Source organism: Microcaecilia unicolor, unplaced genomic scaffold (genome assembly GCF_901765095.1).
Source record: "Microcaecilia unicolor unplaced genomic scaffold, aMicUni1.1, whole genome shotgun sequence".
Taxonomy (NCBI): domain Eukaryota; kingdom Metazoa; phylum Chordata; class Amphibia; order Gymnophiona; family Siphonopidae; genus Microcaecilia; species Microcaecilia unicolor.
This window is the reverse complement of record NW_021963165.1, coordinates 1-27,179: the sequence shown is the minus strand read 5'-3', so window position 1 is coordinate 27,179 and position 27,179 is coordinate 1. Positions and strand designations below refer to the sequence as shown.

The 27,179-nt window shown below is 48.6% G+C and overlaps 1 protein-coding gene across 1 annotated transcript in view; it reads left to right on the top strand.

Annotated features, from left to right (window-relative positions):
- LOC115459030 (mothers against decapentaplegic homolog 1-like) overlaps nucleotides 1-13,948 on the top strand; it is a gene marked incomplete at its 3' end in the record, with an annotated part of 31,094 nt that extends 17,146 nt beyond the window's left edge. The window contains exon 2 of the mRNA XM_030188892.1: nucleotides 13,691-13,948. Coding sequence (XP_030044752.1) covers nucleotides 13,691-13,948 — 258 coding nt within the window. The remainder of the gene's footprint in view (nucleotides 1-13,690) is intronic.
- Between the last annotated feature and the right edge of the window lie 13,231 nt (nucleotides 13,949-27,179).

The following is a 27,179-nucleotide window of genomic DNA, read 5'->3' as shown; positions in this document are numbered from 1 at the left end:
TGCAATGGAGCGGTCTTGAACCATGCATATAAGCGAATCTTGCACTTATCAGTGGTGCGCAAATCCGAAGTTTGTACCCATAGAAATTGATGGTGCCAGAAACAGGACCGAAGTACGGTATGCAGTTAAACAGAGCATGCGCTTATCCGACGTGCACTTAAGTGGCTGTATAAGGTCTGGTGGTGTTGTGTTCTGTGGAAAACTCCAGTATTTTCTCTGCCTGCAGCAGATGGTAGGTTATATGGGCTGGTGTACCTGGTCTCTGGCCTAGGCTCTAGCAATAATGCAGCCTTAGCCTGCATAGCTGGGAGCTAACAGCCTTGCCCCCATGTTTCCGGATCACAGCAGACCTCAGCACTGCAGCCCCTAGTCATCACCCACTGGCAATGGATTGCTGAGGTGCTAGGCCTGGTCCCCACAGATTCCTTGCTGCAGGGGGAGTGTATCCTCACCTTCCTCTGCCCTTCCACACCTCTTTGAGGGGAGGGTCCCCCGTCCGTTCCTTGGCTCCTTGCAGCTCCATGCAGCTGATAGGAAATCCTAATTGGGCTGGGCTGTTGCCTGGTTTAGCATTTTACCTCTGTCAGGACAGCTAGTTAATTACCAAACTTTTTTTTTTCTTTTAAGGGGAAAAAAGAAAACCTGCATCTTAGAGCTAGGTGGCAGAAGCCCGGCAAGTCCTAGACCATGGTCTGTTCTGGATGGACATAGTAGGCCCGTGCTGTGGTAGCTAGTAGCAGAGCACGGCTCACAGCTCCTTCTTTCCTCAATGTGATAAGCTATTTGTGTGTTCAGAAATGGGGGGGGGGGGGGGGGCAGTGGTCTTTTTTTTTTAATCGTATTAAAGCAATATTTGATGATGCTAAGTATACTTTTTGTTCAAACATGAAACTTCTAGTAGCACATAAGGATTATTATTCACACCTTTTTACTTTTTCTCTTTTTCCATGACTTATTTATATCCTGAATCCTTCTCCTTGCTCAAACTTGCTGCATTCCTCCAAATCTCTTGTTTCTTTTAATTTTTAAGGCTTGGTCTAGAGCTGATTTCTGCATGCTTTTTTTCTGTGTTTGAGTTTGATACAAGAAGGAATTTGCTCAGAAATTAGCTTGTAACATTATGTGCAGACCTTAACATACAATTCATTTAAATCCTGTGATGATGGACATGTTCTGTAGCAGGTCCCTGACTGTGGATTCCCTTAGAGCTTCTTGTATTAGGAGATTTGATAGCTTGCCATTAATGCTATTTTGATGCAAATCCGCTTCAAATGGATGGGCTGGTTCTTTTGTGGAGTTTAAAGTAGACCATTTATGATGATGAATAGAGGTACTTGGCTGAATTGGCAGCTTGTTCAGTGCACTGAAAGAAATTGTTTTTTTAGCTCCTGTTAAGGTTTGGCAGTGTTTTTATCTTATATTTACCTACAGTTTAGCCTGTCCACATCCAGACAAGATTTACGCTCACCCTTCCCCCTTTTCCGTTTTCATCCTTTGCTTTGTTTTATTGAACTTTGGGATTGTGGAATTGAAGCGTTAATAAATGAAACATAATGAAATGAAAACTCTGAACGCAAAGAATCATGCACAAGCCCCACAGACCCAACTTGTGGTTTTCTAATTCTGATAATTTAAGTTCTAGTCTGAGGTGAAGTAAAAAATAGCTCGTGTTTCTGGTGGCCAGCATTACTGAAGGTTGCATTTACATTTTTTCTGTTGGGTGATGACATGAATTACCTGCAGCTTTTCTTTTTGGCTGTCCCACCTCAGCCAGTCATGAAGTAGTAGAGTTGGAGAAGGAGAGACAAGACTCAGGGCAATGAAGTGCAAGTAAGGAAGACAGGAAGATCAAGAAACTCAGCCATGAGATATCTCAACCAGAACAACACAGCCGGGATTACTGGAGGTGGATGTGGTGTACAGGCCCAGGTTGAGCTTGATGGCAGTTTTGTCCCTATTTGAAGACATGTAGTGTGACATCAATCCGTTCTTAGCTCATGGGCATGCCATAACTCAGTTCGAATTATTCAGCACCTAATATTTTTTGGCCAGTGGATTGTTCCAGAATTTAGTGGGTATTGCTGGCAGAATAGACCAACTCTACTTGTCCTGACATTTTAGCAGGTACCACAAGCCATGACAAAAGAAGCCTGTGTTTTTTGGCATTGCTGGTATGCCAGATATGATGGGTGTAGTTGATTATACTCGTATATAAATTAATAAACTTTTTCCTGTTTAGGTTAGAATATCATATATCGATTATTGACATTCTACATGAACAGAAATATAAACAATATTGCATTACATCTCAGCTCTTATAGTTTGTAAACTACCTATTAAGCTCATTGCGGATATCAAATTTAGGGCCCTGTGTACTGAGCCACACTGTAGGCATGCTAGCATTTTTAGCGCGTGCTAACGCTAGAGACACCCATATATTACTATAGTGTTAGCGTTCGCTAAAAATGTGTACCTCAGTAAACAGGGCCCTAAGAAGATTGGAACAATCCTAGAATATATATTAAACCAAAGTCAATTACACTTCAAAATGTAAATAACTTAAATTCATTTACAATTAACAAAAGGAAAAGCAGCTATAACAGTTTAAAATATATGTTAATCTGCAATAAATAAGCTTCAAGATGTAGCCAACAAAGATTCACCTCTTTTTTTAAAAAGTAAATAATTAGTTTGTCTGGTAGAAAGGGGAAGAGAATTCCAAACCCTAACAACCTGATAAAAGAAGTTACTGACTTTCAAGACCTGATCTTAATAATAGCAGGGTCATTTAATTTCATCTGAGCTCAAAGATAGTAATTTTTATTCAGTTTGTTAAAAAAAAACCCATCATGTATGGAGGAGTAATCCCATATATGATTTTAAAAGCCAATTTACACAATTTAAATTTAATCCTTACTTCCACTGGGATCCAATGTAAACAAACAAGAAGTCAAGAAGTGGTGTGAGGATGTCACCCTATCACATGCTCTGGCAGAAAATATAAGTCGAGCCACTATGTTCTGAATTGTTTGCAACTTCTTAATTAATTTCTTAGAACAACCAGTGTATACATCCAATTGTGATAGCAATAAAGCGTGAACAACCAAAGCAAACTTCAGGAGATAAAGATATTTCCTAATTTTTCTTTATTTTTTCTACAAGAAAAAGGATGTTTCCTTGTCATCAAGCAGATGAAGCCATTACGTATGGGTTGTGTCCATCAACCAGCAGGGGGAGATAGAGAGCACTCAGCTTTTCTCAGTGCCTCATTGCCAGCTAGCTCCACTGCCTCTTCAGTATTCTCTATCTCCCCAAGCAGGGTGGCTGCAGCTTCTTCAAGCTCCATCAAAATCTGCCTGGGGTGGCTCCTGGCTTGCCAGTTGTTAGCTGGGGTGTTAGAGGCTATAGCAGCTTCACTTTGAAGGCACATAGGTCAGCCCTTTCCCTGCCTTACCCATGCCCCCGTGGATGTGGCCATATTAGCTTGCTTTTCCTTGTCCTTTCCCACTCAGTGGATGCAGGCACATTGGTTCACCTTTCCATGCCTTTCCCACTTATCTGAGCCTCCGGAGTGTTTTTATTTACCCCTTTTGCCTCTGCTTTCCTCACAGCGTTAAAAAATAAAAATAAAAAATAATTAAAGTCGCGTCGCGCTTTAGTGCAGCGATCTTGGAAAAGAGTTTTTTTTTTTCTTGAGATTCTTCTGCAGGACCGGAGCTGTGATACTCGGTCCAGTGAGATAAGTGTTTTCTGACTCCTCCGGGGTGGGCCCGCGATCGGGATGTTCTTGGCGCGAACCGCCATTGAATGTTACCGCCGTTTTCGGCGATGGCTGTGGAAACTGTAAAGCGCTGTTCTAAATGTGGCAAGTGCAAATCAGCAGCGGGGCTCTGTAATTCGTGCTGTACAGACGGTAGAGCTGGCCCGAGCATGGCGAGCGGCGATCTTTCGCGCTCTGAGCTGGCAGCGGATGATATTTTGGATTTTCCACATGGCGCAGTTTCCGTTGCGACGGAGAGCCCTGAATCCCGGGGGGGGGGGGGGGGGGGGGCTTCTGAGTGATGCTAATAATAGAGCTGATAGCCCTGGGCAGGATCCGGGCGGTCAGGGAGTGGTTTTCTTCCCTGATTTTCTTTTAATCCTGCATAGGGCTTACATGCTTAAAAGAGGTCTTCCACAGGGATCTTCGGACCCTCTGCCTGCCCCCCCCCCCCCCCCCCCCGGTGGATCCTGGCCTTTTGGAGTTGGCTTTGCCTGTTTCTTATCCTCCTGATAAACGCAGAAGGGCTAATTCCCCTTCTGAGTGTGGCGCACCCCCCCCCCCCACCCCCCCCTTGGTCGGGCTAGGAGGATTCTGAGGGGTCTGGCAGAACTTCTTGGACTGAGGAGCCAGAGTCGGGTGCAGAATTGCCACAGGAGTTTGATGATCCATCTGCGGTGAGGATTTTCCACCGTGTGGAGCTGCCAGCGCTTATTTCAGATGCCTTACAAGCCCTCTCGATTGAAGATCCTGGGAGTGGCACAGCCTCCTCGGTTAATCCAAGGATGGCTAGTACCAGAAAGCCTGCTCGAGCCTTTCCTTTGCATGACTCCATCCAAGAGCTTATTTCGGCTCAATGGGCTGACCCCGAGGGACCTTTGAAGGTTGCCATGGCTATGGTGCAATTATACCCTCTGATTGAGGAACATTTGGCTCGCTTTGCAATGCCTAAAGTGGATGCCCTGGTCACGGCTGTGACAAAGAGAACTACCCTCCCTGTTGAAGGAGGTGTTGCCCTGAAGGATATTCAAGACCGCAGGCTTGATTCAGCTCTGAAGCGGTCCTTTGATTTGGCAGGTCTCACTGTTCGGGCGTCTGCATGCAGTTGTTATGCTGCTAGAGCCTGCCTGGCTTGGTTACAGCAGGCAGTGGAACAGCCCGGTGATGGAGCAGAGACCTTATCTGAAGTGGCTCCGCGGATGGAGTCGGCCTTGTCCTTTTTGTCTGACGCCCTTTATGATATGGTCAGAGCTTCGGCTAAACAAATGGCTGTAGCAGTGGCGGCTCGCCGCACTCTTTGGCTGCGACATTGGGCGGCGGACATGGCCTGTAAGCAAAGGTTGGTGAAGTTGCCCTTTCAAGGCCTTCTCCTGTTTGGTGAGGAGCTGGAAAACATTGTTAAAGGCCTGGGGGATTCCAAACCTCAGCGCTTGCCCGAAGATAACCCTCTCCTCGTTTCCGGTCATTGGAGGAAGACTTCCCTCTTTTTCGAGGAGTGGGCCCAAATCTCCGTAGATCAGTGGTTCTTGGACCTGATCAGAGACGGATAGAGAATAGAATTCGATGCCCCGATGAGAGACGTGTTTGTGGAGTCCCGATGCGGTTCTGGCGCCAAACGGGCGGCGGTAGAGGAGACTTTGCACAGTCTGTGCCAGATAGGGGCTGTGTGACCCCGGTGCCTCCCACCGAACAAGGTCTAGGCCGCTACTCCATTTACTTTGTGGTGCCACGAAAAGGCGGGTCTTTTTCGCCCAATCCTGGACTTAAAAGAGCTAAACAAGTCCTTAAGAGTGCGGCATTTTCACATGGAAACCCTGCGCTCCGTCATTGCTGCGGTACATCCAAGGGGAGTTTATCACGTCTCTGGACCTGAAAGAAGCTTACTTGCACATTCCAATTTGGCCCCCGCACCAGACGTTTTTGCGGTTTGCGGTGTTGGAAAAACATTTCCAGTTTCGGGCCTTGCCTTTTAGCCTCGCCACAGCTCCCTGAACCTTCTCCAAGGTAATGGTGGTAGTAGCTGCCTTTCTCAGGCGAGAGGGTATCCGGGTTCACCCGTACCTAGACGACTGGCTGATCAGAGCAGAGAGAGTCATCTAGCTACAGCCAGAGTGGTTTCAGTCCTTCAATCTCTGGGCTGGGTCGTCAATATGGCCAAAAGTTACCTGACCCCCTCGCAATCTCTAGAATATTTGGGGGCCAGGTTCGACACCGCCTCGGGCTATGTGTTTCTTCCCGAACAAAGGCGGTGCAAGCTTCAGAATCGGGTCCGTCTGCTCCTGAGGATGCCCCGCCCGCGAGTTGGGACATTGTCCAGCTGTTGGGATTGATGACGGCCACCTTGGAAGTGGTGCCATGGGCGAGAGCGCACCTGAGATCTCTACAGTATTCTCTACTTCAACGATGGTCTCCAGTATCTCAGGATTATTAGTGCAGACTTTCTTGGCTCCCTTCGGCCCGCCTCAGTATGGAGTGGTGGCTCTCGGACAGCATGTTGCGGCGGGGAATGCCGCTGGCGCTTCCCGATTGGTGCCTGGTGGTGACAGATGCCACCCTGAAGGGCTGGGGTGCACATTGCCAGGGGAAGCATGCCCAGGGTCTGTGGACGCACGACGAGTCGGAGTGGTCTATCAACCGCCTGGAGTTGAAAGCGGTGTTTCTGGCTTTTCTGGCCTTTCAAGTGACCCTGGAAGGATTGGCTGTCCGAGTGATGTCGGACAACACGACAGCAGTGGCCTACATAATTCAACAAGGCGGCACTCAGTGCAGAGCTCTAGCCGCGCAGGCGGAACAAATTTGCCACTGGGCCGAGCTGCTTCTACAGTCCCTGTCAGCAGCTCACATTGCAGGTCAGAGCAACGTGCAAGCCGAGTATCTAAGTAGGCATCAGATCGATCCAGCGGAGTGGGAACTAGCAGACAATGTATACCTGCAGATATGTGCCAAATGGGGCAAGCCAGTGATGGATCTTATGGCGACCAGTTCCAATGCCAAAGTCCCGTGCTTCTTCAGCAGACGGAGAGATCCTTGCACTGCCGAGTTGGATGCCTTTGCTCAACCCTTGCCCCTGGGCTTGCTGTATGTCTTCCCTCCGTGGCTCTTGATAGGGCGAGTGCTCCTGCGGATTCGGCTGCATCCAGAAGTGGTGCTCATCACCCCGGATTGGCCCAGGAGGCCTTGGTATGCGGACCTCCGACAGATGCTGTTGGAGGCTCCCTTTCCGTTACCTCTGGTTCCGCACCTGTTGTCACAGGGTCCGGTGGCCATGGAGGACGCCTGCCGCTTTGGTCTTATGGCATTGCGATTGAGAGGGCGCAATTGAGAGATAAAGGCTACTCAAATAAGGTAATTTCCACTCTCCTGCAGGCCCATAAGCGCTCCACTTCCGTGGCTTATGCCAGGATTTGGCGCCAGTTTGAAGTCTGGTGTGTTTCATGAGCGCTTTCTCCGTTGCGGGCTCCTGTCTCGCCGATTCTGGACTTTTTGCAGGATGGTGTACACAAAGGCTTGGCCTATAATTCCCTGCGGGTGCAAGTGGCAGCATTGGCCTCCCTGTGTGGCAAGGTTGAAGGCGTGTCCTTAGCTGCACATCCAGATGTGGCACGGTTTCTTAGAGGGGTGCTTCGGCTCCGTCCTCCCGTGCGGGCACCTTGTCCAGCTTGGAACCTGGGGTTAGTATTGAAGGCCCTTTAGGGGGCTCCCTTTGAACCGCTTCGACGTGCTTCAGAGAAAGATTTGACACTGAAGGCCGTCCTTTTAGTGGCCATTACCTTGGCGAGACGGGTGTCAGAGCTCCAGGCGCTGTCCTGTAGAGACCCTTTTCTGCAATTCTCAGAGTCAGGGGTCACGGTTCGGACCGTGCCTTCCTTCATGCCTAAGGTGGGTTCAGCGTTTCACCTAAACCAGCCTATTTTTCTTCCCTCCTTTGTTGAGGAGGAGTTTCCAGGTTCATTTGTGCAGTTGCACCTTTTGGATGTGCGCAGGACTCTGTTGCAGTATCTGCGAATTACAAATTCTTTCAGGACCTCTGATCATCTTTTTATGCTGTTTGCAGGTCCTCGCAGAGGGTCTTCAGCGTCTAAAGCCACTATTACCCGTTGGCTCAAAGAAGCTATCTTTTCAGCATATCTGCTGTCTGGCCGGGCTCCGCCTGAAGCCTTTAAGGCACATTCCACAAGAGCGATTTCCTCTTCCTGGGCGGAAACTGGAGCACTATCTCTTCATGAGATTTGCAGTGCTGCAACATGGGCTTCTAAGCTCTCTTTCGCCCGACATTACAGGCTGGATGTGGCTGCCAGGAGGGATGCGCATTTTGGAGCACAGGTGCTAGTGCGTGGTGTGGCTTGTTCCCACCCTATTTAGGGATTGCTTTGTTACATCCCATACGTAATGGCTTAATCTGCTTGATGACATGGAAGGGACAATTAGGTTCTTACCATGATATTTTTTTTCCTTTAGTAATAGCAGATGAAGCCATGAGCCCTCCCTGTATGATTGTCTGTATTGCACTGATTCTGATTTTAGGTGCTGTTCTTGTTTTCCTGAAGTTATATTCCTTCCTTGGGGAATCGGAAAACAGTCTTCAGGATTCTTGTTACAGTTATAGGAGGATGAGTTCATTCCCTCCAGTTCATGTTTTGGGAGGATGAGTTTATTCCCTCCAGGAGGATGCAAGTATTTCCTCCGTTTATACAAAGTGGAGGACGAGTTTATTCCCTCCAGGAGGATGAGTTCATTCCCTTCTTTTGTTGAGTTTATGCCCTTGTTAAGGGGCCATCGTTCGCTGTGAGGAAAGTTCATGTTATTCCCATTGCGGTTTGCCATACTGCTTTGGAAGCTTCAAATACTGAAGAGGCAGTGGAGCTAGCTGGCCATGAGGCACTGTGAAAAGTTGAGTGCTCTCTATCTCCCCCCTGCTGGTTGATGGACACAACCCATACGTAATGGCTTCATCTGCTATGACTAAAGGAAAGAAAATTATCATGGTAAGAACCTAATTTTCCCTTTTGCATGCCACACCCCGGCTCTGTGTGCCTAATACTTACTTTTACAGGGTGTGTTGGCGTGGTGCCTGTTTGCTCAGCAAAGGTGTGCTCTTGCTTTATTCTGATTCAGAGTGGGCCGAGGGAGAAATACTCCCCACACCAGATAAGGGAGAGGTCACAAAGGGCACCATTAGTATATGCCAGCTCAGGTCTCTGTTCTTAAGGAGCGCATTGTCTAACCTAACCATTAGAGCAGTAGACTGAGAACCAGGGAAGCCCTGTTCATATCCCACTATGGCTCCTTGTGGTCTTGGGCAAGTCACTTAACTGTCCATTGCCTCTGATATAAACTTAGGGCCCAATTATTCAAAGAGATGCTCCTGCTGGGTGAAATCTCTTAGTGCCACTGGGTGAGGTGGGCCCAATAGGGACACCTGTTGGGTGCTAAAGGACCAAGGTGAGGACTTGGATTAGGAGGACCCCCGCTTCAGGAAGATAAGGAAGAGCAGTCCCATGTGATCCATCTCTTCCGGAGAAAGGAGCTTTCTCGTCTCATTGATGAGGTTGTTAGGGCCCTCTCCATGCTCAGTGCTTCGACTGCGGGAAGGGAATCCGCTGCTGGAGGGCCTTGCAGGACCAGCAAATCATTTTCCCTTACACAAGGCCCTTGTGTTTGATTCTGGTGTGGAGTGGGAAGAACTCTGATGGTCACTTTCGGGGGTGCTAGGGCTCTTGTACGCCCTGGTTACAGCGGTATGAAGGCAGCCACTGTGCTGGTTCAGGGTGGTTAGGCCCTTAAAGCTCCATGACAAGGTGGAGCAGCAGTTTGCCTGACCTTTTCCATGGGGGGCTTCCAGCATTTAGGTTGCCATCTGTGGTGGTTATGTTGCGAGGGCCATGCTGCGGTGGTTGCAGTAGCTTCCGCTGTCCGCAGAGGTGGTTCGCCTGATGGAATCTGTGACAGCCTTTTTGGCTGTTGTCCTTTATGGTTTGGTTTGCCTGGCTTCTTGTTTTGTGGGCCGCTCAGCAGTTGGTCGCTGATGGTTATGGCTACACCACTGGGTAGCAGATGCGGCTTCCAAGAATCTGTCTGTCAACTGCCCTTTAGGGGGTGCTTTCTCTTCGGAGAAGACTTGAAGTTAGTGAAAGACACGGGGAGTGCATGTCCTCTTCGTCTACCAGAGTGAGTCAGAAGGGCACACAGCACTCCCCAGCCTCCCAAGGGGTGCTCTTTGGGCGTAGGGGATCATTTTTGGATCGCTTTGTGCTACTTGGTTCAAGGAAGTAGCCAAGGCAGATCTTTCAAGCAGTGCTCCTTTTGCAGTCCCAAGAGAGCCATTACCACAAGTTTCCCAGGGGTAACAGTGACTGCCTATCTGGCCGAATGAGGGTGCTCCTGGCCCCTCATGCATCCAGGTGGGAGACAAACTGTCTCGCCCTGGATGAGTGGGTTGTTATCACCTCAGATCAGTGGGTACAGAAAGATGGTCAGGCAGGTGTACTCTCTGGATTTTGCCTGCTGGTGCCCAACACCTTCATGGCCTCTCTGTGAGGCACGATCCTGAAGCAGCAGGCTGTTGCCTCCAAACTGTAGTTTTTGTTCACTCTTGAAGTGGTGGAACCCGTGCCTCTGGTGGAACATGGCCTGGGATGCACTATCTATTTTGTGGTCCCAAAGGTTGGTGACTCCTTTTGATCCATTTTGGACTGTAAAGGGGTCAGTGCTTGATTCAGAGTCCAGCACTTTTGGATGGAGACTCTGTGCTTGGTCTTCACATCAGTGCAGCCGGATGAGTTTTTGACTTCCCTAGAACTCACGGAGGCTTATCTCCATATTCCCATTGTGGTTCTCCACAGGAAATATTTTCACTTCTGTGTGTTGGGGCAGCATTTTCAGTTTCAGGCCTTGCCATTTGTCCTGGCTACAGGGCCACACGCATTCTCCAAAGTGATGGTGGTGGTAGCTGTGCACCTTCTGCACCATGGTGTTGGGTTCACCCATACCTGGATTACTGGCTGATTTGAGCAGATTCAGTGACAGAGGCCTGTCAGGCCACTGTTCAGGTCATCTCTCTTGGAGTCTGTGGGTTGGGTCGTGTATCGGCCCAAGAGACACCTCACTCCGTCTCAGGTTCTGGAGTACTTGGGAGTCCGTATTGACATGAGCCGGGAAATGGATTTCCTTCCAGAGGAATGGGTGGAGAAGCTGCAGGCACATGGGCGCCAGTTGTGTGATCTTTAGCTCACTGTCTGGGACTATTTGCAGCTTCTGGGCTCCATGGCTGTGACGCTGGAGGTGGTGTCATGGGCAAGAGCTCACATTTGCCCTCTATAGTGGGCCCTGTTGTCTTGGTGGGCTCCTGTCTCACAGGACTTCCATTGCTCCCGTTCAGGGCGAGTCTCAGTCTGGCCTGGTGGGACAGTCAGGTGAACCTTTCGAGAGTGGTCCCTGTGGATCCCCCTCAGTGGGTTCTTCTCACCACGAATGCAAGTTTACTCAGTTGGGGAACTCACTGTCTTGGTCATGTGGCACAGGGCACCTGGTTAAGCCAAAAGGTGTCCTGGTCCATCGACCGCCTGGAGACCTCTGCGGTCTGTCTGGCCCTGCTGGAGTTTCTGCCACTCCTGGAAGGGAAGGCGGTTAGGGTGATATCAGGCAACGCCACTGCGGTGTTGTACATCAACAAGTAGGGTTTGGCACCAGGAGACAGGCGGTGGCCCTTTAGGTGGTGAGTCTCTGTTGGTGAGCAGAGACGCTTTTTAGACTCCCTTGGCAGTCCTTATTCAGAACAGACAGTGGTTAAGTGGACTTTCTAAGTTGCTCGTAGAAGCTGGGGCCTCAAGCGTTTCAGCTCATTGTAGACCCCTGGGGGCCTCCTCAGTTCGGCTCGATGGTGTCCAGAGCCATTAGTGAAGGCAGATCACTTTTTCAGTCGATGGAGGGACCCAACCTCTCGGGGGATAGATGCCCTGGTATAGCCTTGGTCAGTAGAGGAGCCTCTCTGTCTTTCCTTTATGACTTCTTATTGGCTGCTTGTTGCGCAGGACTGCACGTCATCCTTGGCTGGTCTTGCTGGTAGCACCAGATTGGCCTTACAGACCTTGGTATGCGGATCTTAGGTGTTTGCTGGCGGAGCACCCACTTCCGCTGCCAGAGCCATCATTTGGGGGGCCATATCGTCCCTCGCCCAGTAGATCTGCTTCTGTACATCCCATTCATTCAGTACAGTGGAGCTGATGCTAAGAAAGGAGAAATTGTGTCTTACTGATAATTTTCTTTTCTTTAGCCAGCAACACTGTTCTGAAATCCCATACTTGGAAAACCTCGGCCTGAAGTTTTGGGTATGTTCTGTGTTCCCTTTCAGTTCTTTGGACAAAAACAAGGCCAATTGTAATTAGATTGGCAGCTATACAGGGTTCCCTTGAGATGACTATTCCCTGGTATATATAGGGTAGCGAGTGCCACTCTGTGGTGTTTTGCGCACTTGGTTGTTATTGCTGCTGCAGTGGTTGATACTGCCTTACAAAAAAAGGGACCTTCTGCTTGGGCAGATGCATACTGGATTGTTCCAGGGGGCACCACAGCTTTATACAGTGATGTCACTGGTAGAATTCATTTTTCTCTACCTCCATCTGCTGGTAAGAGAGGTTAGCAACCCATTTTTTCAGAACAACGTTACTGACTAAAGAAAAGAAAATTATCAGGTAAGACATAACTTATTTTGTGCAGGATTCCCTCAGGAGTACAATACTTAGAAAACATATCTGTGGCAATCCAGGGGACCAAGCATTATCAAACATGATGAGATACTGGATGATTTAAATATAACTGAATGAAAAGATGTGTGAATACCTGTTGAAATAATGAAAATATTCAGTAGAAAATTGGGCCTATGACTAAGAGGAGTGGAGGAGTGGCCTAGTGGTTAGAGCACCAGTCTTGACATACAGAGGTGCCTGGTTCAATTCCCACTGCTGCTGCTTGTGATCTTGGGCAAGTCACTTAACCCTCCATTGCCTTGGATACAAACTAGATTGTGAGCCCTCCAGGGACAGGGAAAAACCCAATGTACCTGAATGTAACTTATCTTGAGCTACTACTAAAAAAGGTATGAGCAAAATCCAAATAAGTAAATAAAATAAGGTATTAGAAATATCTTGGAATGAGATGTCCAGTGGATATTCACGTTCTGGTGGTCTGTCTAAAATTAAAATACTCCTATTGTTTTGCTGATAGTGAAAGGTACATGTAGCTGGTTGTCTTTTGGTGGATTGATGTCTGAACTCCCTACATTTAAAGTGAGCAGATACATATTTTTGATATGTTATTCTATCAGAAATTAAATTACAGTAGGAAGAGAAATTTGCCAAGAATTTGGACAGAGCTGTGTGTATGATTTTATAGGTTGTTTGCTTCATTTATTGGTTAAGACTTAATTTTTTTATGCCCTTTCCTCAATCCCCCCATGCATTTGGTGTTGACAGCATTTAGCTGCCGGTAGGTACTTTTTCCCAAACGCACACAGTTTAAACGTGACTGTGTTGCTTATTTGGCAAGTGTAGTTTATTTTATTTTTATAGACTGCCTCTCCCTGAAGGTTACAGAATGGTGGAAATATAAGGACACTGTGCCCAAACCCATTGCACAAACACAGCTGTTCAGAATTTAAAAGATTTTCATGGATCATACTAACATAAACATAGTATTTTTTTTTTTACATGTGTGTCATTAAAAACAGCTTATATATAATTTTATGTTTTGTTTTATGAGTTTGGGGATTTGTATGTGTTGATTTTTTTTTGATGATGACTATTATAGTTTTATGGTTGGGTAAGGGGTTCTAAGTGACTTTCTTAACAAAGTCAATAGAGAGGTGGTTCTTTGTTTTTCTTTTTAAACCTTGCAAAAGTGTCACTTTTCTCTCATTGTTTCTTGTTTCTCTAGTTCTTCCTCCCGTGCTAGTCCCGAGGCACAGCGAATACAACCCCCAGCACAGTCTACTGGCTCAGTTCCGCAACTTGGGGCAGAATGAATCCAATATGCCGCACAACGCCACCTTCCCGGACTCATTCCAGCAGCCTAACAGCCATCCTTTTCCTCACTCCCCTAACAGCAGCTATCCCAACTCTCCTGGGAGCAGCAGCAGCACCTACCCTCAGTCCCCAATGAGTTCGGATCCAGGGAGCCCTTTCCAAATCCCAGGTAAGAACTTCATCTCTCTGTCACAGCCATGGTGCTGTGAGGATGTGTTCAGAATCCAGCTGAAAGTGAAGTTGTAGACATTTTCTTGGGACAGTGTCCCTGGGTTGGTTGAGCTACAGGTGAGATGAATTGCATACATGTAATTAAAGAAAGGGAATGTTTGCATGTTTTGAGGGGGAGGAATGAAAAATTTGCCAGTTGCTATATTTCTTGTTTTATGACGTATCGATATTGCTGTTGAAAGATTGGTGAACTGTAATTTTGTATTGGTTGAAGATTTAATAAAAATAAAATATAAAAAAAAATAAATGGAGCATTAAATTCACCAAATAAAATGGCAGAAAACAGTGTCACTGAGTATCGGTGAAGTCCCCCCGCAAGGTTAAGGACTAATAGGCATGACTTTTGGAAATAGTTGATTGCTTGAAGGAAGCAACCTTCTATAGCAATTTTTTTGTTGTTTTGTTTTTCAAGCTGGCAAATAGCGCTAGTTTTAGCACTTTACCAATGTGGGAGGGGGTGACATAGCTCATCTGTCCTACTGATTTTTGAGCTTGGATAGATTACGGTACCCCTTCTGAAATGGGGACCCAGATACTGAACAACATCAGAGGATACAAACTTTCATCTTCATAAAGTCCACCACTACATGACATTTTTTTTTCACTAATTTTAAAAAGTGTCTATGTTCTAAGGAGATGTCATCAGTGTCTGATAACTTTCCTTAAAATATACACACCTTGTATACAGGATTGTGAAAAATTACAAGAGGACCTTACGAGACTGGGAGACTGGGCGGCTAAACGGCAGATGACGTTTAATGTGAGCAAGTGCAAGGTAATGCATGTGGGAAAAAAGAACCCGAATTATAGCTACGTCATGCAAGGTTCCACGTTAGGAGTTACGGACCAAGAAAGGGATCTGGGTGTCGTCGTCGATAACACACTGAAACCTTCTGCTCAGTGTGCTGCTGCTGCTGCGGCTAGGAAAGCGAATAAAATGTTGGGTATTATTAGGAAAGGTATGGAAAACAGGTGTGAGGATGTTATTATGCCGTTGTATCGCTCCATGGTGCGACCGCACCTTGAGTATTGTGTTCAATTCTGGTCGCCGCATCTCAAGAAAGATATAGTAGAATTGGAAAAGGTGCAGCGAAGGGCGACTAAAATGATAGCGGGGATGGGACGACTTCCCTATGAAGAAAGACTAATGAGGCTAGGGCTATTCAGCTTGGAGAAGAGATGGCTGAGGGGAGACATGATAGAGGTATATAAAATAATGAGTGGAGTGGAACAGGTGGATGTGAAGCGTCTGTTCACGCTTTCCAAAAATACTAGGACTAGGGGGCATGCGATGAAACTACAGTGTGGTAAATTTAGAACAAATCTGAGAAAATTTTTCTTCACCCAACGTGTAATTAAACTCTGGAATTCGTTGCCGGAGAAAGTGGTGAAGGCGGTTAGCTTAGCAGAGTTTAAAAAGGGGTTGGACGGTTTCCTAAAGGACATGCCCATAAACCGCTACTAAACGGACTTGGAAAAATCCACAATTCCAGGAATAACATGTATAGAATGTTTGTACATTTGGGAAGCTTGCCAGTTGCCCTTGGCCTGGATTGGCCGCTGTCGTGGACAGGATGCTGGGCTCGATGGACCCTTGGTCTTTTCCCAGTATAGCATTACTTATGTACTTATTTAAGGAGCTGGTATGGATTGGGGGGGGGGAGGCGCAGTGGCAGGGGTTTGATCCTTCACTAGCTTTCATCTTCACTTTATAGTCCAGTGGGAGTTTCACAGCTAATTAAGCCGGCTTGTGTTACATATGCACCTTCCTGCTTCTAAGGCAGACAAGGAAATGCTGGCATAAGCTTTTTCATTTCAGACAGCTGCTTCCTTTTGGGGATGCTGTCATTGTTTTGGTTATGGTATGGCTTAAAAAGGTTTCTCTACACATTTGCTGGGGTGTTTTTGTTTTTGTAAAACAGAAGGGTTAGCTTGAGTGGGGAACATAAAATGGGATACTTTTCATTGTCAATCGGGGAGAAAATCCATCCCCAAGTTCAACAAAAGTTTCTGCTTCTATGCAAGACTAGTGCTGTCCTTGGAGGAGTGGGGTCCATTTTACTGAAAGGCTAATTGTCAGGCAGAATAGTACTGACACCAATCCTGAAGACCATGCAAAAAACCAGAAGCAAAGTCTCAAACTACAGACCTGTGCTCTCCATCCCTCTCATGACCAAGTTAATGGAAGGTTTGGTTACCACACAACTAATGGACTACCTCAACAGCTTCTCCATTCTCCACAACTCCCAATCAGGATTAAGACTACAGTTCAGCATAGACATGGTACTCATGACCTTACTGGCCAATTTCAAGAGGAAAATCAGCAAGAGCAAGAAAATACTACTCCTACAGTTTGACATGTGAAGTGCTTTTGGCATGGTTGATCACCAAATCCTGCTCAGACTGCTGGACAAACTAGGCATCAGAGGTGAGGTGCTGCAGTGGTTCAGAGACCTCCTCACATCCAGATCCTACCAGGTCAAAATGAACAACATACTTCCCCCCCCCCCCCCATGGTCGGCAGACTGCAGGGTACCACAAGGTTCACCGATCTCGCCCACATTATTTAACATAATTGTGATTCTACTAGCAAATTAGCAAGACATGGCTTCAACCCATTCATTTATGCAGATAATGTCCATTTCCTTGTCATCAAGCAGATGAAGCCATTTCGTATGGGTTGTGTCCATCAACCAGCAGGGGGAGATAGAGAGCACTCAACTTTTCACAGTGTCTCATGGCCAGCTAGCTCCACTGCCTCTTCAGTATTCTCTATCTCCCCAAGCAGGGTGGCTGTAGTTTCTTCGAGCTCCATCAAAAATCTGCCTGGGGGTGGCTCCTGGCTTGCCAGTTGTTAGCCGGGGTGTTAGAAGCTACAGCAGCTTCACTTTGAAGGCACATGGCTCTAATCCTCGACTTCTCTTCACCACATTGAACTCTCTCCTCAAGGTGCCCCCTCCCCCAACTCCCCCTTCATTATCTCCTCAGACCCTTGCTGAATTCTTTCACAACAAGGTTCAAAAGATAAACCTTGCTTTCTCTACCTCACCACCTCTCCCTCCACTAGTCCGTTCCCCTCTCTCTCCTTCCCCTCATTCCTTTTCCTCCTTTCCTGAAGTTACTATTGAGGAAACTACACTTCTCCTTTCTTCCTCAAAATGTACCACCTGTTCCTCTGATCACATTCCCACCCACCTTCTTAATGCCATCTCTCCTGCTCTTATTCCTTTTATCTGTCATATTCTCAATCTCTCACTTTCCACTGCGACTGTCCCTGCTGCCTTTAAACATGCTGTGGTCACACCTCTCCTTAAGAAGCCTTCACTCGACCCTACTTGTCCCTCTAATTACCGACCCATCTCCCTCCTTCCTTTTCTCTCCAAATTACTTGAGCGTGCTGTTCACCGCCGATGCCTTGATTTTCTCTCCTCACATGCTATTCTTGACCCACTACAATCTGGTTTTCGCCCTCTCCACTCAACCGAAACTGCGCTTACTAAAGTCTCCAATGACCTATTACTGGCTAAATCCAGAGGTCAATATTCCATCCTCATTCTTCTTGATCTTTCCGCCGCTTTTGACACTGTCGATCACAGCATACTTCTCGATACCCTGTCCTCACTTGGATTCCAGGGCTCTGTCCTTTCCTGGTTCTCTTCCTACCTCTTCCTCCGCACCTTTAGTGTTCACTCTGGTGGATCCTCTTCTACTTCTATCCCTCTGCCTGTCGGCGTACCTCAGGGTTCTGTTCTTGGTCCCCTCCTCTTTTCTATCTACACTTCTTCCCTTGGTTCATTAATCTCATTCCATGGCTTTTCCTACCATCTCTATGCTGATGACTCCCAAATCTACCTTTCTAACCCTGATATCTCACCTTGCATCCAAACCAAAGTTTCAGCGTGCTTGTCTGACATTGCTGTCTGGATGTCTCAACGCCACCTGAAATTAAATATGTCCAAAACCGAGCTTCTCATTTTCCCCGCCAAACCCACCTCCCCGCTCCCCCCGTTTTCTATTTCTGTTGATGGCTCTCTCATTCTCCCTGTCTCCTCAGCTTGAAACCTTGGAGTCATCTTTGACTCTTCTCTCTCCTTCTCTGCTCATATCCAGCAGATTGCCAAGACCTGTCGTTTCTTTCTTTACAACATCCGTAAAATCCGCCCCTTTCTTTCCGAGCACTCTACCAAAACCCTCATCCACACCCTTGTCACCTCTCGTTTAGACTACTGCAATCTGCTTCTTGCTGGCCTCCCACTTAGTCACCTCTCCCCTCTCCAGTCGGTTCAAAACTCTGCTGCCCGTCTCATCTTCTGCCAGGGTCGCTTTACTCATACTACCCTTCTCCTCAAGACCCTTCACTGGCTCCCTATCCGTTTTCGCATCCTGTTCAAACTTCTCCTACTAACCTATAAATGTACTCACTCTGCTGCTCCCCAGTATCTCTCCACTCGTCCTTCCCTACACCCCTTCCCGTGCACTCCGCTCCATGGATAAATCCTTCTTATCTGTTCCCTTCTCCACTACTGCCAACTCCAGACTTCGCGCCTTCTGTCTCGCTGCACCCTACGCCTGGAATAAACTTCCTGAGCCCCTACGTCTTGCCCCATCCTTGGCCACCTTTAAATCTAGACTGAAAGCCCACCTCTTTAACATTGCTTTTGACTCGTAACCACTCTCCTCCACCTACCCTCCTCTCTTCCTTCCCGTTCACATTAATTGATTTGATTTGCTTACTTTATTTATTTTTTGTCTATTAGATTGTAAGCTCTTTGAGCAGGGACTGTCCTTTTTCTATGTTTGTGCAGCGCTGCGTATGCCTTGTAGCGCTATAGAAATGCTAAATAGTAGTAGTAGTAGTAGTAGTAGGTTAGCCCTTGCCCTGCCTTATCCATGCCCCGTGGATGTGGACATATTAGCTTGCTTTTCCCTGTCCTTTCCCACTCAGTGGACGCAGGCACATTGGTTCGCCTTTCCCTGCCTGTCTCACTTATCTGAGCCTCCGGAGTGTTTTTATTTACCTCTTTTGCCTCTGCTTTCCTCACAGTGTTAAAAATAAAGAAAGAAAGAAAGTTGCGTTGCGCTTTAGCGCAGCGATCTTGGAAAAGAGGGTTTTTTTTTTCCTTTGAGATTCTTCTGCAGGATCGGTGCTGTGATACTCGGTCTAGTGAGGTAAGAGCGTTTTCTGACTCCTCCAAGGTGGGCCCGCGATTGTGACGTTTTTGGCGCAAACCGCCATTTTTGAATTTTACCGCCGTTTTCGGCGATGGCTGCGGAGACTGTAAAGCGCTGTTCTAAATTTGGCAAACGCAAATCGGCAGCGGGGCTCTGTAATTTGTGCTGTACAGACGGTAGAGCCGGTCCGAGCATGGCGAGTGGCGATCTTTTGCGCTCTGAGCTGACAGCGGACGCCATTTTGGATTTTCCACATGGCGCGGCCTCCGTTGCGACGGAGAGCCCTGAATCCGGGGGGGGGGGGGGGGGGGGTCATCTGAGTGAGGCTAATAATAGAGCTGATAGCCCTGGGCAGGATCCGGGCGGTCAGGGAGCAGTTTTCTCCCCTGATTTTGTTTTAATGCTGCATGGGGCTTACATGCGTAAAAGAGCTCTTCCACAGGGTTCTTCGGACCCACTGCCTGGCCCCCCCCCCGGTGGATCCTGGCCTTTTGCAGTTGGCTTTGCCTGTTTCTTATCCTCCTGATAAACGCAGAAGGGCTAATTCCCCTTCTGAGTGTGGCGCCCCCCCCCCCCCCCCCCCCCCCCCCCCCGGTGGTCGGGCTATGAGGATTCTGAGGGGTCTGGCAGAACTTCTTGGGCTGAGGAGCCAGAGTTGGGTGCAGAATTGCCACAGGAGCTTGATGATCAGTCTGCAGTGAGGATTTTCCACCGCGAGGAGCTGCCAGCGCTTATTTCAGATGCCTTACAAGCCCTCTCGATTGAAGATCCTGGGAGTGGCACAGCCTCCTCTGTTAATCCAAGGATGGCTAGTACCAGAAAACCTGCTCGAGCCTTTCCTTTACATGACTCCATCCAAGAGCTTATTTCGGCTCAATGGGCTGACCCCGAGGGACCTTTGAAGGTTGCCAGGGCTATGGGGCAATTATACCCTCTGATTGAGGAACATTTGGCTCGTTTTGCAGTGCCTAAAGTGGATGCCCTGGTCACGGCTGTGACAAAGAGAACTACCCTCCCTGTTGAAGGAGGTGTTGCCCTGAAGGATATTCAAGACCGCAGGCTTGATTCAGCTCTGAAGCGGTCCTTTGATTTGACAGGTCTCACTGTTCGGGTGTCTGCATGCAGTTGTTAGCTGCTAGAGCCTGCCTGGCTTGGTTACAGCAGGCAGTGGAACAGCCCGGTGATGGAGCAGAGACCTTATCTGAAGTGGCTCCGCGGATGGAGTCGGCCTTGTCCTTTTTGTCTGACGCCCTTTATGATATGGTCAGAGCTTCGGCTAAACAAATGGCTGTAGCAGTGGCGGCTCGCCGCACTCTTTGGCTGCGACATTGGGCTGCGGACATGGCCTGTAAGCAAAGGTTGGTGAAGTTGCCCTTTCAAGGTCTTCTCCTGTTTGGTGAGGAGCTGGAAAACATTGTTAAAGGCCTGGGGGATTCCAAACTTTAGCGCTTGACCGAAGATAGGCCGAAGCCTTCCTCTAAGGGTCAGGCGGTCCGCTCCTCTTACAGACCTCGCTTCCGTGAAGCTAGAAGGTACCGCCCGGGGCGTGCTGCTGGGTTCACTTCGCATGCCCGCTTTCAGTAGAGAAACTCCTTTCGCTCGGACAAACGTTCCGCAGCTGCCGGTTCAAGGCCTGGAGTTCAGGGGCGACCCTCTCAATGATGGTGCGCCTGCCCCTCCTCGTTTCCTGTAATAGAGGAATACTTCCCCTCTTTTTCGAGGAGTGGGCCAAAATCTCCGCAGATCAGAGACGGATACTGAATAGAATTCGATGCCCCGGTGAGAGACGTGTTTGTGGAGTCCCGATGCGGTTCTGCCGCCAAACGGGTGGCGGTAGAGGAGACTTTGCACAGTCTGTGCCGGATAGGGGCTGTGACCCTAGTGCGTCCCGCCGAACAAGGTGTAGGCCGCTACTCCATTTACTTTGTGGTGCCACGAAAAGGCGGGTCTTTTCGCCTGATCCTGGACTTAAAAGAGCTAAACAAGTCCTTAAGAGTGCGGCATTTTCACATGGAAACCCTGCGCTCCGTCATTGCGGTGGTACAGCCAGGAGAGTTTCTCACGTCTCTGGACCTGAAAGAAGCTTACTTGCACATACCAATTTGACCCCCGCACCAGACGTTTCTGCGGTTTGCGGTGTTGGGAAAACATTTCCAGGTTTGGGCCTTGCCTTTTGGCCTCGCCACAACTCCCCGAACCTTCTTCAAGGTAATGGTGGTAGTAGCTGCCTTTCTCAGGCGAGAGGGTATCCGGGTTCACCCGTACCTAGACGACTGGCTGATCAGAGCAGACTCAGAAAAAGAGTCATCTAGCTACAGCCAGAGTGGTTTCAGTCCTTCAATCTCTGGGCTGGGTCGTCAATATGGCCAAAAGTTACCTGACCCCCTCGCAATCTCTAGAATATTTGGGGGCCAGGTTCGACACAGCCTTGGGCTATGTGTTTCTTCCCGAACAAAGGCGGTGCAAGCTTCAGAATCGGGTCCGTCTGCTCCTGAGGATGCCTTGCCCGCGAGCTTGGGACATTGTCCAGCTGTTGGGATTGATGACGGCCACCTTGGAAGTGGTGCCATGGGCGATAGTGCACCTGAGACCTACAGTATTCTCTACTTCAGCGATGGTCTCCAGTATCTCAGGATTATCAGTGCAGACTTTCTTGGCTCCCTGCGGCCCGCCTCAGTATGGAGTGGTGGCTCTCGGACAGCATGTTGCGGCGGGGAATGCCGCTGGCGCTTCCCGATTGGTGCCTAGTGGTGACAGATGCCAGCCTGAAGGGCTGGGGTGCACATTGCCAGGGGAAGCATGCCCAGGGTCTGTGGACGCCCGACGAGTCGGAGTGGTCTATCAACCGCCTGGAGTTGAAAGCGGTGTTTCTGGCTCTTGCCTTTCAAGTGACCTTGGAAGGATTGGCTGTCCGAGTGATGTCGGACAACACGACAGCAGTGGCCTACATAAATCGACAAGGCGGCACTCAGTGCAGAGCTCTAGCCGCGCAGGCAGAACAAATTTGCCACTGGGCCGAGCTGCATCTACAGTCCCTGTCAGCAGCTCACATTGCAGGTCAGAGCAACGTGCAAGCCGACTATCTAAGCAGGCATCAGATCGATCCAGCGGAGTGGGAACTAGCAGACGATGTATTCCTGCAGATATGTGCCAAATGGGGCAAGCCAGTGATGGATCTTATGGCGACCAGTTCCAATGCCAAAGTCCCGTGCTTCTTCAGCAGACTGAGGGATCCTCACTCTGCCGGGTTGGATGCCTTGGCTCAACCCTGGCCCTATGGGCTTGCTGTATGTCTTCCCTCCGTGGTCCTTGATTGGGCGAATGCTCCGGATTCGGCTGCATCCAGGAGAAGTGGTGCTCATCGCCCCGGATTGGCCCAGGAGGCCTTGGTATGTGGACATCCGAGATGCTGTTGGAGGCTCCCTTTCCGTTATCTCTGGTTCCGCACCTGTTATCACAGGGTCCGGTGGCCATGGAGGACGCCTGCCGCTTTGGTCTTATGGCATGGCGATTGAGAGGGCGCAATTGAGAGTTAAAGGCTACTCAAATAAGGTAATTTCCACTCTCCTGCAGGCCCATAAGCGCTCCACTTCCGTGGCTTATGCCAGGATTTGGCGCCAGTTTGAAGTCTGGTGTGTTTCAAGAGCGCTTTCTCAGTTGCAGGCTCCTGTCTCGCCGATTCTGGACATTTTGCAGGATGGTGTACACAAAGGCTTGGCCTATAATTCCCTGCGGGTGCAAGTGGCAGCATTGCCCTCCCTGCGTGGCAAGGTTGAAGGCGTGTCCTTAGCTGCTCATCCAGATGTGGCACGGTTTCTTAGAGGGGTGCTTCGGCTCTGTCCTCCTGTGCGGGCACCTTGTCCAGCTTGGAACCTGGGGTTAGTATTGAAGGCCCTTCAGGGGGCTCCCTTTGAACCGCTTCGGCGTGCTTCAGAGAAAGATTTGACACTGAAGGCCGTCTTTTTAGTGGCCATTACCTCGGCGAGACGGGTGTCAGAGCTCCAGGCGCTGTCCTGTAGAGACCCTTTTCTGCAATTCTCAGAGTCAGGGGTCACGGTTCGGACCGTGCCTTCCTTCATGCCTAAGGTGGTTTCAGCGTTTCACCTAAACCAGCCTGTTTTTCTTTCTTCCTTTGTTGACGAGGAGTTTCCAGATTCATTTGTGCAGTTGCACTTTTTGGATGTGCGCAGGATCTGCGAATTACAAATTCTTTCAGGACCTCTGATCATCTTTTTGTGCTGTTTGCAGGTCCTCGCAGAGGATCTTCAGCGTCTAAAGCCACTATTGCCCGTTGGCTCAAAGAAGCTATCTTTTCAGCATATCTGCTGTCTGGCTGGGCTCCGCCTGAAGCCTTTAAGGCACATTCCACAAGAGCGATTTCCTCTTCCTGGGCGGAAACTGGAGCACTATCTCTTCATGAGATTTGCAGTGCTGCAACATGGGCTTCTAAGCTCTCTTTCGCCCAACATTACAGGCTGGATGTGGCTGCCAGGAGGGATGCGCATTTTGGAGCACAGGTGCTAGTGCGTGGTGTGGCTTGTTCCCACCCTATTTAGGGATTGCTTTGTTACATCCCATACGTAATGGCTTCATCTGCTTGATGACAAGGAAGGGAAAATTAGGTTCTTACCTTGGTAATTTTCTTTCCTTTAGTCATAGCAGATGAAGCCATGAGCCCTCCCTGTATGATTGTCTGTATTGCACTGATTCTGATTTTAGGTACTGTTCTTGTTTTCCTGAAGTTATATTCCTTCCTTGGGGAATCGGAAAACAGTCTTCAGGATTCTTGTTACAGTTATAGAGGATGAGTTCATTCCCTCCAGTTCATGTTTTGGGAGGATGAGTTTATTCCCTCCAGGAGGATGCAAGTATTCCCTCCGTTTATACAAAGTGGAGGACGAGTTTATTCCCTCCAGGAGGATGAGTTCATTCCCTCCTTTTGTTGAGTTTATGCCCTTGGTAAGGGGCCATCGTTCACTGTGAGGAAAGTTCATGTTATTCCCATTGCGGTTTGCCATACTGCTTTGGAAGCTTCAAATACTGAAGAGGCAGTGGAGCCAGCTGGCCATGAGGCACTGTGAAAAGTTGAGTGCTCTCTAGCTCTCCCTGCTGGTTGATGGGCACAACCCATACGTAATGGCTTCATCTGCTATGACTAAAGGAAAGAAAATTATCATGGTAAGAACCTAATTTTCCTTTTTACTTCACTTTTTAACCATGCTGTCTGATGTTTTCTCTTCTTTCTACCTTTGCAAATACGTGGAATGCATCTGGAGTAGGCTTCCAAGATTGTATTTTTGAATAACGTCCACGCCTGATGTAATGTCCTAACCTTTGCAGCCGATTCTTTGTTTCTTTGTAACCATTTCCCTCATTTTATTATAGTCGCCATTTTGAAAATTAAATGCAGCTACAGTAGGTCTAAACTAGGTCCTGCAGTGCCTGCTAGAGGTTGTCTGTTAAATTCTATGGTACAAAGTTCAAGTTTTAAAACTAGGGGGAAAAGAGTATGGAGATTGTTTGATAAAGCTTGCCTTTTTTATATTTTTATTCTGCCTATCACTAACCTTTAAACCCCAATCTTTACGTTCCCAAAGCACAAGGCAAAATAATGTTCACTTAACAGATAAATGTACTCTTCTCTCAGAACTACCAGTATTGTGTCCTGCCTTTTGACCTTGCGTTGGCTCCCATGGTTTTTACAAAATGTGTTGCAGTAGTCACAGCGTTGCTATGCAGACTAGGAGTACACATGTTTCCCCACCTACAGTGGTGGAAATAAGTATTTGATCCCTTGCTGATTTTGTAAGTTTGCCCACTGACAAAGACATGAGCAGCCCATAATTGAAGGGTAGGTTATTGGTAACAGTGAGAGATAGCACATCACAAATTAAATCCGTAAAATCACATTGTGGAAAGTATATGAATTTATTTGCATTCTGCAGAGGGAAGGTAAAATTATGTATAATCATACCTGATAATTTTCTTTCCATTAATCATAGCTGATCAATCCATAGACTGGTGGGTTGTGTCCATCTACCAGCAGGTGGAGATAGAGAGCAAACTTTTGCCTCCCTATATGTGGTCATGTGCTGCCGGAAACTCCTCAGTATGTCGATATCAAAGCTCCATCCGCAGGACTCAGCACTTAGAGAATTACACCCACGAAGGGACACTCTGCCCAGCTCACCACCGCCGAAACGGGGGAGGGGAATTAACCCAGCTCATCCCCACACAAGTGGGGGAGGGGAATCCGTCCAGCTCATCCCCGCGGAGCGGAGGAGGGACACCACACCCGCCGATGCGGGGGGATCTGGCTTATCCTGCAACCGCAACCGCGGGAGGAGCTGACTGACCCTAACACCGCCGAAGCGGGAGGGGTACAAGCTGCCCTACAGCCGCACGAAGCGGGAGGGAGTGCCGGCAGAATTTATGTCTCAATCCAGCCCCGTAAAACGGGGGGGAGAGGAATGCAGCAGCTCACTGTAACACAAACTCGTCTCAACTCTTGAAGAATCCAAGTGAAAAAACTTGAACACGAAGTCTTTCTGAAGTAACTGAAGACTACACTTGAACCTGAAATGCAACCAGAATAAAAACAGTACAGATATCTGGGAGGGGCTATGGATTGATCAGCTATGATTAATGGAAAGAAAATTATCAGGTATGATTATACATAATTTTACCTTCCATATCATCAAGCTGATCAATCCATAGACTGGTGGGATGTACCGAAGCAGTACTCACCCAGGGCGGGACATTGAAATCCCTGACCGCAACTCTGAAGCTCCAAACCGGGCCTCCGCCCGAGCAGCCACAGTCAAGCGGTAATGCTTGGAGAATGTATGGGCCGAAGCCCAAGTTGCCGCCTTGCATATCTCTGCCAAGGAGACGGAACCGGCCTCTGCCATCGAGGCCGCCTGAGCTCTCGTGGAGTGAGCCTTCAGCTGGATAGGCGGCACCTTCCTTGCGGCCACATAAGCCGCTGCAATGGCTTCCTTGACCCATCTTGCCACTGTAGGCTTAGCAGCCTGCAGACCCTTACGAGGACCTGCAAACAGGACAAACAGATGATCCGATTTCCGGAAATCATTGGTCACTTCCAAGTATCTGATGATGACTCGCCTCACATCCAGATATTTAAGAGCAGAGTACTCCTCTGGGTAGTCCTCCCTACGAAAGGAAGGGAGACAGAGCTGCTGATTCACATGGAAGCGAGAAACAATCTTGGGCAGAAAGGAAGGCACTGTGCGAATAGTCACTCCTGCCTCAGTGAACTGCAGAAAAGGCTCTCGACATGAGAGCGCCTGGAGCTCGGAAACTCTTCTGGTTGAAGTGATAGCCACCAAAAAGACTGCTTTCCACGTCAGGTCTTTCAGAGATGCCCTTGACAAGGGTTCAAAAGGCGGCTTCTGCAACGCTCTTAGCACCAGGTTGAGATTCCACGCAGGCACCACTGAGTGCAGAGGAGGGCGCAGGTGATTAACTCCCTTGAGAAAGCGCACCACATCTGGCTGCGAAGCCAGGGAAGCACCCTTCAGGCGGCCCCTGAAGCAAGCCAGAGCCGCTACCTGGACTTTAAGGGAACTGAGCGACAGGCCTTTCTCCAGACCTTCTTGCAGGAACGCCAACACTGAAGAAATTGGAGCAGTGAAGGGAGAAAGTGAGCCTGCTTCACACCACGCTGCAAAGATACGCCAAACCCTGGCGTAAGCAGTAGAAGTAGAGCGCTTCCTCGCTCTTAGCATAGTGGCGATGACCTTGTCTGAGAAGTCCTTCTTCCTCAGACGCTGCCGCTCAATAGCCAGGCCGTAAGACCAAAGGGGGAGGGATCCTCCATCACCACGGGACCCTGATGTAACAGGCCCTGCTCCACTGACAGCCGCAGAGGATCGTCGACTGAGAGCCTGATCAAGTCCGCATACCAGGGACGTCTGGGCCAATCCGGACCCACCCGGATTACCCTGCCGGGATGCTTTGCCACCCGGTCTAACACC